Here is a 16,135-nt window from a genome sequence, read left to right as displayed (position 1 = left end):
TGAAGTGCACATGTGCATTCTCACATATGGCTCTATCTTGAACGCTGATAAAAGTGACAGCTGCAGCATATGTGTGAAGGTGCTATGGTGTCACCAGTTGATTGTTTTCTTCTGCCTGCTTTGGCTTCACCATGAAAAGTGAACACCATCTCATCTGGTTACTCCAGCACCTTGCTGGCATGCAGAGCAATGCCACTAGCAGCATTTTGAGAGAAATGTATAGGATGTGTTTTCCCCTTTGTTCTACGTTTCTTATCAGGGATGAGATGCCTTTTATGAACCACATATCTCTGTGACACGTATGGCTGTTTGTCTTACATTAATCTAGTAACTGAACCTTTCCCGTCTCTCTGCCTCAGCATTCGACGTGAGCTTGTCTACATCATGGTTTCAGAATCCCAGAGGAAGTTATGTAGCTTAACTTGTGTAAAATGCATAGAAAATGCATTGCTGCATTTGGCCTGAACTCCAGAAATTGGCAAATTGGTAAGTCTCTGCTCTCCTTTGGTTCAAGTGCAGTGCAGTTTGTATCTATCCCATTATTTTACATCCTCTTACTGCTGCTTGGCAATGAGCATCTACCACTTTAATTGGTTCCTAATGAAGAGGAGGGTTAATGGAGAGGGTTACTGAAGCTGAAAAGAACAATGCGGGCTGGCTGTTTAGAGGAACCGCTGGGGAGAGATGACAGACAAAAGAAAATGCACACACAAAAAGAAGCCAACCAAAAAACAAGAAAACCCCCACAAACCCCCACAACCATACAAATCCCTCCTCCTCATGAGATTAAGAACAGCTAAAAAAAAAAAAGACAACTGGATATTTGATGGAAGCTTTGACAAGAATGATGCGCACAGGGAGGAGAAAAAACAGCTCAGACAATCAATATTCTGTCACTGTGTCTGTTGCAAATGAAAATGGTTCTGTCATGTAGATGGGATGGAGCAAGGATGGAAGGTAGACATGAATCTGCAGCATATCGGCAGACAAAAGGGGACTTGCATGAAAATTAAACGACACAGTGGCTACTGAAAAGCATCTCACACACTCCTTCTCCCTGCTTCATTTCCCTTCATCATCATTAGCCTGAAGATATTTTTTGGACCCCCCACCCCCCTCCCCAGTGCCATTCAAATCAGGCGCAGCTCCAAATCTGTGAGGCAAATATGAACAACCTTAGGCTTTTTCGCTAATGACCCCTTTTTCCTTCTGCCTAATCATGAATCTAAATGAGGCAATTAGTGAATAACAGCCTTAAAACACTGTGTCGTTGTATCCATCCTAAAAACTCTCATCAGCTAAGCTACCAAAATTGCATGGACATGAATTGCTCAGGTTCTGATGGCAAATTGAAAATAAATATCAACATCACTGTATAGTTGCCGTTAGTGAAAAAGCCCCACAAAGCCACTCACGCAGACACAGTGAGAGGCAAGAGAGGGAACATTTGCATTCATCAGGTGGGCAGTGTCGCTGGCTGCGTAATCATCTGCTAATAAGTTCGCTGTATCAGCTTAAAAGGTGACGTGACACGTCAGTGTTTTGTTCACCGCTTGTTTCTGCCATTGCAGGTTATGAAATTGGATTTGACAAACAATGGGGAGTCGCCTTGAGTATGAACATCTGAACATCTCTTTCTATCTCGCTCTCTCGTCCCTCCATTCAGTTTCCCGCTCCTTTGATCTATTCAGTCATGCTTGGCAGCTGCTCTGAGAGCTTCTGAAGGTTGAAGCCAACCAGAGAAATATACATGATGTACGTAACCCTTCTGCATGAGCACAGTCTCAATCAAGAGCACTTAACTGTATTAACTGTTAAGATCCATCTCTAACTGAAGCACAGCTAAGCTGAGCCTATATATAAACACTCGAGTATGTGGTATACGAGAGCTAAATATTCCCCCCAGTGAGATATTTCCCCAGCTGTGGCTGCTGGAGGTGATTTATGGACAGGAAGACTATATGGTGAAAAAGGCGAGGCTGAGTAGATGCTTCTGGTAAGATGTCATGAGCTAGCTCACAATCACCACACACCCACACACCCCAGCTATGACAAAAAGTTAGCGTATTGTTCCGTCATGTATCCAGTGACATTTAATTAAGCTCGGAGCTGAAGCCACAAGCCACTTGTGCTGCCGTGAGCCTGAGCACCAACATTAAGCCAACCCTTGGAGGACAGGCGCGACGCGTCAGCTAGCTCTAACATGATGCTAATGCCGCTAAAGCTGGGATAAGTGTTACCTTAAGGGCAATGCGGTCCGCCACTTTTAATGTCATCTGATGAACTGGGCTGCTCATGCCCGGCACTGTAACTCCTGCTGGAGATTGCAGAAGTTGCCTAATCAAATGAACAGCTGTTGTCACACCAGTTTTATCCAGCTCAAAGAAAAAAAAGTTAAAGGAAGAAACTTCTAATTCGTTAAGTTTGGCGTGCGTGCGTGCATATGCAAGGTGGAACAATGCCATCGATCCTAAACGATCCAAAGTGTAAACGTGAGGCAGGACAGAGTAAAAGACTTAATGACTTAAAATGTAAAAATAAAAACAAAAACCAAAAAACAGAGTGGAAAGATAAGACTACAGATAAGGTGTAGAAAATTGTAAAGGCAACAGGGTGGGCCTATGGAAACATACTGAAATTAAAATCAATGGCATATGAAACTCCTGAACCCATCTTAATTACTCTCCCAAGCTTCTTCCAGCGCCTCAGATAAATAGATACACTATTTCCCCAAACATGAACTCAGTGAAGTGGTAGGAAAATCAGGTGGGGGCATTGTCCGAAGTTCTCCTTTCATGTAGCACACACTTAGCAGGCCACAAGAGCTAAAATGGTTCATGTGGACAGCTGTAAATAAAGTACTGTGTGGAAATGAAAAAGCAGTGGAGGGCATTCTATGCTGAGGTTGACTCTTATACCATAAACAGCAAACCCAGCTTAAAGCTACTCCACAACCTCCCAAACAATGCATCAGCTCCACTTCATTTCACACCATATTCTGACCTGCAAGTTTCATTGCTATCTATAGCAGCGGGTGTCACTTGCTGCAGTAGATGAACGTAGCTCACTCAGAAACCTCTGCATCAGCAGTAAATTCCCCCCCCCCCGTAATCCAGGGGAACCTCTGAGCTCCTGCACTGATCTCACTGATACGATCATACGTGCACTGAGGTTTTCAACCTGTCCGTGCAGCAAGGCCAGCACGGACAGGTTACAAAAACATAGGTGCACAAACAGCTGGGAAGGGGGGGGGGGGGGGGGGTCTTGGGGATAGAAGCTCCTCTTGAGTCTCTCTGTCCTTGCCCGGATGATGCGGAACCTTCTACCGGATTGCAGAAGTTGGAACAGTTTGTTGCCAGGTTGGGACGGGTCCTTCAGTATCTGCGCTGCTGTAGTCCGGCATCTCCTGGTGTAGGTGTCCTGAAGCGGGGGGAGAGCAATTCTGCAGCAGCGTTCAGCTGTACAGATCACTCTCTGAAGAACTTTTTGGTCCTTCACACAGCTGTTCCCAAACCAGGATGTGATGTTCTGTGTGAGGATGCTCTTAACAGCGCCTGCATAGAAAATCCTGAGGATCTCTGGAGAGACCCTGCACTTCCTCAGTTGTCGTAGGTGGTCGTTAGGCGAACTGGAGCGGATCTGTGGTGTCTGGGATGGAGGAGGAGATGATGTTCTCTTTAGCAGCCTCTCGAACACCTTCATTAAATGGCCTGGTAAATGGCCTGTATTTATATAGCGCTTTACTAGTCCCTAAGGACCCCAAAGCGCTTTACATATCCAGTCATCCACCCATTCACACACACATTCACACACTGGTGATGGCAAGCTACATTGTAGCCACAGCCACCCTGGGGCGCACTGACAGAGGCGAGGCTGCCAGACACTGGCGCCACCGGGCCCTCTGACCACCACCAGTAGGCAACGGGTGAAGTGTCTTGCCCAAGGACACAACGACCGAGACTGTCCAAGCCGGGGCTCGAACCGGCAACCTTCCGATTACAAGGCGACCTCCCAACTCTTGAGCCACGATCGCCCTACTACCAAGGTCAGTGCAACTGGCCGGTAATCGTTCAGGGATGAGGGTTTGCTGTTCTTGGGCACAGGGATGACGGTGGATCTTTTGAAGCATGTGGGGACCACAATTTTGCGGACTTCGCCAGGGACTCGTTGAAGATGGAAGTGAACACACTTGCTAGCTGGTCAGCACAGCAGCGCAGCAGACGGCTGGTGATGCCGTCTGGCCCCGCCACTTTCTTTGTGCTCACTCTCCTCAATGCCACTCGGACGTCGTGCTCCGCGATGCTGATCACCGGTCTCTCGCTGATGACTGTGTGGATGCAGCACCTGGTCCATGAGGTGCAGCTACACCACAAACCACACCCAGTCACAACCACCAAAAGCATGGCTCGCACCAGCAGGTGGGTATAATGATTCCTGTTTACCATCTGTTTGAGGTTAGGCTTAACACTCTCCTGTTTGACAAAGCACATATCTAGGCCTGGATCTAGTGACTGATTTCTCTCTGTTACGCTCCAATACACCTATGCTGGTGGCTGACAGGGGCTTCCCATGATGCATTGTCAGTTGCTTCTTCGCTCACCTTTTCACTGTACATCAGACACCACTCTGCATTTAATCAATAGTTATTATTAATCTCTGGCTCTCTTCCACAGCATGTCTTTGTCCTGTCTTCCTCCCATTCCACCCAACCAGTCGCAGTAGATGGCCGCCCCTCCCTGAGCCTGAGTGTACTGGAAATTTGGAAAAACATCTGGAGTAATGTTTTTCCTACAGTCGGGAAATGCATCTTACTCCCACAGTTTTACATGTAGTGCCTGTGCACACACAAACTGCTGCTAGCTGTGGACTGACTGACTTTTTTTTTCCAAGTAAAAAAAGAAAAAGAAAGAGGAGGTGATAAACAGATGTGATCTTCAGTGACCCCTGTTCCTCCTGCTGGGAGTCAAAGTCTACATCGAAAAGAGGCTTTGCTATCACAACACACAGAGTAGTAGGTGTATGTAAGCATGTGTGCATCATTTGAGTCCCAACTGCGCATTTGCAGATACTCAGGACAAAAAGTCACGGCGATTTATTAAAAAAAGAAAGAAAAAAGGGGAAAGAAAATCAAAACACAAGCAGTGCTGAAGCTGTTATGGATTACAGGCCCGTGGCATTGACCTCCCACATCATGAAGACCCTGGAAAGGCTCATCCTGGACCAGCTGCGACCCATAGTAAGACCACATCTGGATCCCCTTCAGTTCGCTTATCAGCCTCGTCTCGGAACAGAGGACGCCATCATCTACCTGCTCAATCGTGTCTACACCCATCTGGACCAGCCGGCGAGCACTGTGAGGGTCATGTTTTTTGACTTTTCCAGTGCTTTCAACACCATCAGGCCGACCCTCCTGGGTGATAAGTTAGCAGCGATGCAGGTGGATGCTTCTCTGGTGTCCTGGATTGTTGATTACCTGACAGGAAGACCACAATATGTACGTCTCCCACAGTGTGTGTCTGACAAGGTGATCAGCAACACAGGGGCACCACAGGGGACTGTCCTCTCCCCCTTCCTCTTCACCCTCTACACCACAGACTTCAGCCACTGCACAGAGACCTGCCATCTTCAGAAGTTTTCTGATGACTCTGCGGTGGTTGGATGCATCAGCAGGGATGATGAGACAGAGTACCGGGCTGTGGTCGACTCCTTTGTCACGTGGTGTGAGCAGAATCATCTGCAGCTCAACGTGGCAAAGACCAAGGAACTGATCGTGGACTTCAGGAAGACCAGGAAACACTTGACTCCTGTTTCAATCCAGGGGGTCAGTGTTGACATTGTGGAGGACTATAAATACCTTGGAGTACACATTGACAATAAACTGGACTGGGCTAAAAACACCACAGCACTTTACAGGAAGGGCCAGAGTCGTCTCTATTTTTTGAGGCGACTGAGGTCCTTCAACATCTGCCAGAAAATGCTGAGGATTTTCTATGAGTCTGTGGTGGCCAGTGCGATCCTCTATGCTGTTGCATGCTGGGGGAGCAGGCTGAGGGTCGCAGATGCCAACAGACTTAATAAACTGATCCGTAAGGCCAGCAATGTTGTGGGGATGGAGCTGGACTCCCTCAAGGTGGTGTCGGAGAGGCGGATGCTGTCCAAGATAAAGACAATGTTGGATAACACCTCCCACCCACTCCATGACATGTTGGTCAGTCACAGGAGCTCGTTCAGTGAGAGACTGAGATTACCGAAAAGCACCACTGAACGACACAGGAAATCATTCCTGCCTGTGGCCATCTCCCTGTACAACGCATCCACTTAACACACTGTTTGCTGCTACAACTACACATGTTTCTTTTCCAACTATTTATTTATGAGTGACTTATGTATGTATGTATGTATATATATGTATATATTGTACTATTCTTAGTTAGCGTATTGTCTGTCTTGTCTTAATGTTGGTTTAAAATGGAGCACTGTAACAAAAAATAATTTCCCCCAGGGATCAATAAAGTATTCTGATTCTGATTGATAAGGAAGACAGGAGAGAAAGATTAGAGGGGGGGGGGGGGGTAGACAAGGAATCAGGGAGGTGGAAAAATGAAAGGAGGTGGAGGGAAGTGAGTAGGCGATGGCACATGATGAATTTTGCTCATTCTCTAGCTTGCTTTTCTCTCTCCTCCCCTCAGAGGACTGACCTATTCATCAGACAGACCTCCGGACAGGCTGAAGAGAAATAAGCTTGTGTGTGTGTGAGTGTGCTAGTGTGTGTGTCTTTGTACAGGCCTCTGCTGACCAATCCATTGCCAAGACACGAACCATTTGACCCACTTCCCTTGGTCTGAGCTGTGTGCAGGGTGTTTGCGTGCGTGTACGTGCGAGGCGGCTTGATTACTGCGGTGCTGTGTTACAGACGCCCGCTCAAGTGAAACTGCTCTGATTTCTACAGGCAACAGAGCGAGGGAGTGGGATGGGGGGAGAATAAAAACAAATCAACAATGAGAACAGCCGGCTGGTATCTGGAGGGAGCGCAGTATTTGATGGATTCCTGAGCAGTGCAGGGGAGAGGCTGCGACTGGATATGAATGACTAGGGAGCGTGCTAACCATGTATTATACTGTAAGAGTGCAGACATACACAGACAGAAAGCTAGCACACACTTTTTAGTGATCGTTTAGGCCAGGTTTTTTCACTTCTGTGAGTAAAAGTTAGAAGAGAGATGGCAAAGAAGAGAGCATGTGCTGAGTAATGACACCTGATAATGGGCGATCTCTCAAATAAATCCTCCCCCTCCTTAACCTTTCTTGATGTAAAGGATCTATTTTGACTATGTGAATGCCATAACTGTGGTAGCAGATGCTGTGTATGAAGAATAGGACAATGGCTAACCATACCCCCAGTTTCTAAATCATCAGTCTGAAACACAGTGCTGGATATGAGTGATTTATTTGCTGCCAGTGGCATTAAAAGCAGAACTTGCAGAAACCCTTGCTGCCTTCAGAGCTTAACAAGACATCTTCAGTTTAAAAATAAGTTGACTGTGATAAAGGGGAAGGCTACAGCTTTGTGCTAAACCTCCCCCATAGAAACCCTCGCTGCAGAGCATCTTGTAGTAGTGCTGCACGCTCAGGGAATCACACAGAGGCCCTTCACCATTCCAAACCCTCCACTCTCCCACTGCATCGTGGAGTCATGTTAGGATAGAAACACATGGGAAAACTCCAGGTAGCTCATCCTTTGATGGAACTTTGATTAAGATGGTGTCCAATTATCTGCTGTGATTTATGCCCCCCAACATCAGCTGCCGGATATGAGGACCAGCAGCAGATAGGTGGGTCTATTCAGAAGCTATTAGGGTGACAAGATGTCCCACTTTCTGTCAGACAGCATCTTGTGCCACATAATTAGGTTTTCTATGCAATGAGCATGCAGAGGGGCCTGGGTCACACGACACTGCACTTAATGCTGCAATCAAAAAGCCCTCTCTAAAGTTTAGCAAACTGGGTAAACTGGACTTGCATCTTCAATCACTGATACAAGGTTGCATGACAAGGTGCCCTTGAGCATGTTACCTGAGCTGTTCTCAGTGCGTTCATCAGTGTGAACGTTGGGTAGAAAGTGAAAAAAAGTGATTGTATGCATGTGTGTGTGAATGACACATGTTGTATGAAGTGCTTAGAGTGCTCAAGTAGAGAAAAACGGCACAGAGAAGAATCGGTCCATTTACGCCCATCAATGGCTGTGCAGAAAATTATTTTGTCAAAGGAGGAATCATGGCTTTAAGATGAGACACCGCTCGTTTCTGTTACTCTACATCACAGACATTAAAAACAAAAAGCTTTTTTGTGCTATATTTTCTTCCCACAGTTCAAACAGCTCAACTGCCCGCAGGTCTTCAAAAGAAAGGAATGATTTCATCTTGGAAACCTGAGCATGAAGAAACTGTCAGTGTATTGGGTCACTGACCGAGAAATCTGAGTGTCTTTTGTACTTTTGATCCCTTTTTGGTATTTTTGGGAAAAGTTCAAGTTCTAGTGTTTACAGTTAGTATGGAGTTTAGTCCTGGTTATGTTCCAAGTTAAGTTAGACTTATGATCCGTGTTTTCTTGTCAGTGTGTCATTCCCTGTTTCCTGTGCGAGTCTGTAGTGTCCTCTTCGTATGTTCCTTAAGTTATGTCTGTGTATCGTCTCCTTCTTCTGTCCTCATGTTTCATTTCATGTCTCCCCCGTCTGTTCATGTGTTCTGCCCAGCCCGTCATCTCACTCTCGTTCCGTGTCCCTCGCTCCCTTCTTCCCCAGGTCATGTCTTTGTGTTTCGTCTCCATGTTCCCATTGTCAAGTCTGTGTGTCTGCGTGTTTCCCGTTTTATTTTGACAGTCTCTCATCCTGTGTTCAGTGTGTTCAGTCTTGCCTTTTCTTGTGTCATTAGTCTGTTCATCCCAGCTGTGCTCCCCGTGTGTTTCCACTGCCTTCGTCACCCTCGTGTGTATTTATTGTGTGTGTAGTTTTCACAGTTTAGGTTACTTTTGCATTCTGTTTTTTCCCTTATTTTGTATCCTTGTGTTAAGCCTAAATAATAAACATCTCACCCTTGGTTAAATTTAAGTTTGTTTCCATGTTTTGTCTGTGGTTGTACCCACACGACACACCGGCCACCTGGCTGTAACAGAAACTGGCCTTACAAACTGAACTAATTATTACTACTTACACAGTCTAAATTAAATCCAGAGATTAAATGTAAAAGTATAAATCAGTGGCACAGGTCGTCACCAATTATTAAATAACAGAAGCTCAGTTTTGCTCCTGTGCAGGTTTAAGGACATCCAGGGTTTTAGGTCATGTTAAGTTCACAGCGACCACTTTGACTTTGAGTTAATGGACTTCAATGGTAGAACCAGGTGCCATCCTCATTGCAAAGAAAGAGGAAGCTGCGTCATCTAAAACTAGATCCTAGTGTGAACGGGTATGACGAAAAAAGAAGAGGACCTTTGTGGGATACCACAGGGCAGGTAAAAACATAACAAGGCTCCCGGAGAAGCTTCTGCTCTATGATTATGATTTAAACCAACTTAGTTCAATCGTGTGCCAGGTGAGAAAGCAGGACATGATCTAGAGAGTATTCTACAATATTCAAAGTGGCAGTGAAACAAAATAAAACCACTGGTACCACAAACAGTTTGACTAAATCCTGAATACTAGTGATAATTTCATTCAGCTTCACTGTGCTTTACTTTTTTGGTATTTCAAATTTATGACTTCATAGACAGCTAATCAAAAATCCATGAGTCCACTCCCAGCCCACTGAAGGAACAATGGGCTGGGAGGTCAGTTCCCCAACTCTCTGTGAATGGTAGTCATGGCCATTGATCAGTGGTCTTTGATCAGTGGGTTTTGGTCAGTGGTTGTTGATCAATGGTCATGAGAATTTGCATAATTAAGTTTAACCTCCTAGGATCTGGCGTCCACATATGTGGACATCACATTTTTATGGAAGCCCGTTTCCACCACTAAATAAAAACAAAAAAGCTAGTATCCATAACTCGAAATTTCGAGTTACTTTTCTCGAAATTTCGAGAAAAGTAACTCGAAATTTCGAGAAATATAACTCAAAATTTCGAGTTACTTTTCTCGAAATTTCGAGTTGGCTCTGCCAATCAAAAATATACGTGAACGAGGTCGCTTTCTTGTTACCCGGAAGCATATGGCGCAGAGGAACGCACACTCAAAAACGGATCCCAACAAATTGGCGCTTTCGCGAGTACGTTTGCTGATAGTAACACCATGTGATTCAGCTAATAACACAGGCATTTCATCATTTGTGAAGCCAGGCTGAAAACACTCAGCAATCTGTGGATTCACGACTGGATGTAATACCGGTAGCTTAGCTGTAGCATTTGTAGCTGAGGGCTTCAGCTTCCGGGTAACAAGGAAATGACGTCATTCACGTAGATTACTGATTGGCAGCGCTAACTCTAAATTTCGAGTTACTTTTCTCAAAATTTTGAGTTAATAAATCGAAATTTCGAGTTAATAAATCGAAATTTCGAGAAAATAACTCGAAATTTTGAGTTATGGATCCTTTTTTTTTTTTAGTGGCGGAAACGGGCTTCCATACATTTTGGGTTATTTAGACCAAAATACTCAATTTTGCTCTACAAGGGCCTGATATCCACTTACGAGGACATTATACTGCTACTGTTCTATCGAAATTTTAAACGAATATCCTCATAAGTGGCTCTCATTTTTCTCAGAAACAAAAATTAGGTAAAAAATAAATAAAATACTAATTCTTCGTTTTTACATTCATCAGGTCCCAATCAGCCCTAATATCAAAGAGAAATTAAAAATGCATGCCGTGGAAGAGTTCGGGTCTTAGGAGGTTAAGGAACCGACCTCCCAGCCCATTGTTCCTTCAGTGGGCTGGTTTCAGTCAGTATGCAAATGTACTGTTTATAAGATTGGGGAAACCTGCAGTCAGCTGAGACTGAAGAAGTCATTTGGATGAGTGATGAAGGATTTCTCCCACAAAACGCTACGTCCAGATGAAGAGAATCAACTTTTTGGAGATTTACTTTCCTGGATGATTGAGAATGCATCAAGACCTTGGCTGTCTATGCTCAAACACTATTAATTGCCATGAAATTACTGCTTTCTGAGTTTTTTCTATTTCCGAATCTGTCCGCCTTCCTCTTTATTGTTCCTGGCACACTTGTATTTACAGAACTGTGGAAACAACTTAATTGAGACTAAAGAGCCCTGACATTCTGAAGGCACTGACCTTCAATTAAGCAGCTGGTGCTGAAAAATCTGATGGACTGTGAAGCAGGTCAAGACAACAGTGAAAGCGGACAGTTATTTAGCTACCAGCCAGCACCAATGTAGAGAAGCTCAAAGGTGAAGCACAGAAGGAGATAGCAGGTCAAATCAAGAACAGCTGCCTCCTAAACAGCTCATGAATGCATTTAAAGTCATGGAGTCATATTAGAATAAGGAGGGGATGGCAGGATTGCATATTAACCATTTTATTTACATAGAAGGCAGGAGGACGTATATTCATGCAAGAAGTGTAACTACAAACAAGGCAGGCAGATATTTAATTATCGAACTTTGTCTTATGTCTGGAAATATGCCATGTTTGGTTTTTTTTTTTAAGTTTGCTGGGGATGCACAGTGCTGTGCAAAGGTTTTACGCTGTGTTTTATTTAGACATGCAAACATAAATGCAAATAGTATAGTATGTAAGGCAAAAACAGAGTTAGCTCGCTAGCTTCTATCTAAATACAATATAGCATGTCCTGACTGCGGGGTTTTGGAAACAAATTAAAACGTACAGCTCTGTTATCACTTCCAGCATAAATGAAGACAGAAAACTAAACAGCAGTGACGTTTGTAGGGTTACTGAAGTTTGGCTAGCTGGTATATAATGATGTGCTACGTGACCGCTAGCGACACAGCTATGTTAGCATAATATAAACAAGCTAACTTTTTTTCCACTCAATAAAAGTTAACGGGAGTGTTCTCGGTGGTCAGGAACAAATGTAATCGCATGGCAGGATGCTGTAAAAGGACCAAACTTCAGCCAGGAGAACAACTGAGATAATCCATCCACAATACGAGGTTAGTCATTCATATACTGCTGCATGGGCTGGGCTGTAGTTACATCCTAAGGTTTTAAAAACTGAGCTTAAATAAATGATTAGCGGTAATAAAAGCCGAGGGAGGTCAACAGTGATCACTGACTGTTTTAGGAGCTTTTTGAGATCAAATAGAAGAAAATACATAACATTAAACATGTTAACAACACAAAAGCCATATTAAACGCAGACTACTTTAGGCCTGGAAGTAGGATTCGTCACGTCATCACTTAACGACCGGATAGGGGGTCCAACGTGTTTTACAGATAGCTGTAGACTTAAAAGACCCATTGTCACTGCTTTTGAGTCCAATTCTTGTGTAATTTGGCGTGTCATAATTTCTCTTCTTTAAGAATGGCTTCTTGAAAGTATTTCTGATTTGGCCTCAGTGAATACACTGCACACCTGACTGAAATATGCAAAGTTTTAGAGCTAACAGCAAACAACCAGTGTTAGAGCTAAGTTGTGATACGTTTTACATATGCATGTGTGGATATATTAGTGTAACAAAATTGGTGCACAGTACTGTAGAACAGAAATTAATTTTTAAAATCATTGTTTTCCATTGTTTTAATCTCATTGTGGGGCTTGTTTTCTAACTGGCTGCAAGACTTACTAACTGTTCAATTAGATGTGTGTTATAATTTTGTTGAGTTTAACAGAGGGCCTGTACTCAGTCAGTAACATGAAAAAAAGCTCTTTATCTTTTCTTCTGAAGTAACACTTGTTTAGATGTAAAACAAGAGGGTGAGACATGAAAAAAAAAGGATGTGAGATTCTCATTAGGAGACCAGACCTACACACTGCTCTCTCTTTAAATCTCTCAGATTTGCCATTGTTTCCTCACTTTGCTAGATTATTGTTATTTATTTTAGGTTTATTAAACCTATTATGCGTTACTGTCACAAAACTAGACTCAAACAGACTTGGAATATGCAGTTGCTTAAAGTGAGATCTGCAGCTTTCTGTAGACATCACTTTAAAAGTCACACTCTAAAGTCACACTGCACAATTGGCTGAGCATGTTATGTGTGCTGTATTGAAGCGCTACTAAACTACAGCGTCTCACGCTGGATTATGTAGCACAGATCAGTGAGAATGAATTACACGAGGTAAAGAAGGCTACTGCGTAATGTGGCAGTAAAGCCGCTCTGAGAATCATTAATTGTCTCGAGAGCATAGCATATATGCACGGTCACACGGCCAATCAAAGACTTGCCAGCTCTTTCAGTGGCAATATATGGAGGAGTAATACACAATTACAAAGCACACGCAACACTTTTAACCTTAATTAATAACCCAGTTCAATTCAGTTTTATATTTTCATATTCATATTTCTATAGGGCCACTTCACAAAGACCACACAATTTTAGAGAGAACAATCAGAACATCCTCTACGACAGTGTTTCCCAACATTTTGAAGCCATAGCACATATTTCACATTAGAAAAATCACACGGCACGGCACCAACAAAAATCTCACGAAAAGCATATTGACAATTTTTCCCCCACACCAGGCATAGTGGAATTGTCTCGGTTTGTCCCCAGTATACCTTTTTTGCTTCTGACCACTACTCTTGCTAGGGCCTTCATCTCAGCCTGAATTTTCTCCAGGACCCAGGTCAGATTGACTACTTTTTCTTTTCTAATATTTATCTATTGCTATTTTGCATTGTATTGACTCACAGCATGACTATTATGTAATTTCCACTTTGTCTTCTTCTGTTTTACTGGCAGTTGGCAACCCATTTTATTAGAGCAGGTAGTAGTACTGCCCTCTAGTGGAAGAGAATGTAATCGTTCTGCCCGTTGCTCACACTGATCGCTTAGAGCAGCGATCTCCAACCTTTTTTGCGCCACGGACTGGTTTAATGTCAGACAATATTTTCACAGACCGGCCTTTAAGGTGTTGCAGATAATACAACAAAATAAAACGATACGACCAAGACAAAAACTGTGGTATTTTGTAAATATCATAAACACGAATTTACTGTGTAATTGTGTAACTTTACTAGCAGCGTCCTCCAACAACACTGAGAGTAGCATCCTCCTCTCTGCATCTTAATGCTCTCTGGTCACTATGGTAACGTGTAAATATTTCTTTCAAAATAAGACACACAACTACAAAACAAATATAAAGTACATGAAAATGTATAGAAAATGTATTCATAACACACAGGAAAAGACTCAGGGAAACTGAGTTAACAATAAAAACCCTGAAAACCATAAATTTCACACCCGAGCCTCAACTCTCACGTCCCGGTACCAAACAATTCACGGACCGGTATTGACCTAAAGAACCACTTAATGCCTAGTGTATCATACTTCATACATGAGTTTCTGAGATTCCTACATCATTAGCGTGATTAAAAAAAATGTCAGAAGGTTAAATAAACAATCCAAATAAATGAAAAACTAAAATATGAAAATGAAAAATTTCCAGCAATTATTTCATGGTTCAGTCTTTAAAGGGTTAAACACAAGACTGAGTGAATAAAATTCTTTGTCTCTTTGTCTGCTTGTCTCTTAATAGGCTAAATAGTGTTGTTCCATCCAGCACCTTCATAAGCAAACATCATGGAAGAGAGCAGGTCTCTTTATTCCTTTCCAAATACACACACACACACACACACACACACACACACACACACACACACACACACCTTGGATTCTCTTTCTACCATCTCTCCTTTCTCAGTTCACCTAATAGTTTCTTTCTTATCACCTCAACTCCACCCTACAAATATCTTTAATTCAATCTCTCCTCCTCTCTTGTTCTCTCAGCCCTTCCCTCCACCTCTCCTTCAGCCTGCGGGAGATATCCGATAAGACCTGCATGTTTTGTTTAGACTTTAGAATTTCCTGGACTGGAGCCACACTACATCAACACATTAAAGTAATAAATATGCCAATGATGCAAATAATGCTTTTTTTTAAAACATTTTTGTTACTTTAACAGTCACATGAACTATAAATTTACCATCTGAATCCACAAATCCAGTGTGAGCTAAAAATATGGTCAATGGTATGAAAATCGTGTTTCATTTGATTTGGAAAGTTTCACTAAAATCAAAGCTAAAGGCAGTGAACAGTGGAGACAGCACACGTCGTTCCTGAACAATCACTCAAGGTGCCCTCAGAATGGCTCAGTAATTAACTGCTTCAGCGGTAAAAGCCCAAAGACAACATCAGACGACTATGACTGAACTGGGAATCTCCCTGGTGTGGCTGTGAGCAACCAAGTGAATGAAAAGTAGGGCAGTGTTTAGAAGAGCAAGTGTGCTCAGAGGATTTGTTTGAAACAAAACAAACAAACAAAAAAAACTCACACACGCAAACAAGGGCGAGCATCTGACCTCTCCTCTGCATCAACTTTCAGTATTTAACAAAGCAAGGCAAATAAAAGCACTTACCTCCAGCTATACTGAGGAACAAGCCCAAACAGCAGAGAGTGACTAATGGGATGACAGAAAAGTGATCTCTTACCCTCTGTGCTGAGACCAGGGCTGGAGGTGAACTGGGCCACATCCACGATTTTGACAGCAAACTGCTGCCCCGTCTCTCTGTTGATGCATCTCCTCACCACACTGAAGGGACCCCTGAAGAACACATGGAGAAAAAAGGGAACACGTGGCTTGTTAACAAAAATCCATTAAGCGAACAAAAACTGGCACATGGTGGCAGCAGAAATAAGCTTCGTATTTCAAACACTGCTGCAATGAGCAGTGTCACTTTTCAGCGTGCACGGCAGGGCTGTCGCCACATCACATTTTCGATTCCCGACTATGTAACACACTTAAAACTTAGGTGGAAGTTGTGGCCCTGAGCTTGTGTTTGGCTACAAAGAAAAGGGGACTGTGGGCTGTCAACCTACATGCAGCCACTTGTGTACAGTCTTTGGAAAAGTAGCACCATTCTGCAGCCTGACAGCCAGATATTGTGCACGTCTCTAATGGAGATTTATTAAAAAGCTGAGTTTGTCAGAAAACAGAATAACAGTGG

The 16,135-nt window shown here is 43.3% G+C and overlaps 1 protein-coding gene across 12 annotated transcripts in view; it reads right to left on the bottom strand.

The window, feature by feature from the left end:
* The window catches only part of caska (calcium/calmodulin-dependent serine protein kinase a), a 176,034-nt gene that overhangs the window by 96,083 nt on the left and 63,816 nt on the right, over positions 1-16,135 (bottom strand). For all 12 annotated transcript variants that reach the window (XM_080902399.1, XM_080902400.1, XM_080902392.1 and 9 more), the window contains exon 2: positions 15,620-15,732. In XM_080902399.1, the coding sequence (XP_080758525.1) occupies positions 15,620-15,732 (113 nt within the window). The remainder of the gene's footprint in view (positions 1-15,619; positions 15,733-16,135) is intronic.

Source organism: Rhamphochromis sp. 'chilingali', assembly GCF_963969265.1.
Source record: "Rhamphochromis sp. 'chilingali' genome assembly, chromosome: 14".
Taxonomy (NCBI): domain Eukaryota; kingdom Metazoa; phylum Chordata; class Actinopteri; order Cichliformes; family Cichlidae; genus Rhamphochromis; species Rhamphochromis sp. 'chilingali'.
The sequence above is the reverse complement of the archived record's forward strand: the minus strand, read 5'-3'. Positions and strand labels throughout refer to the sequence as shown.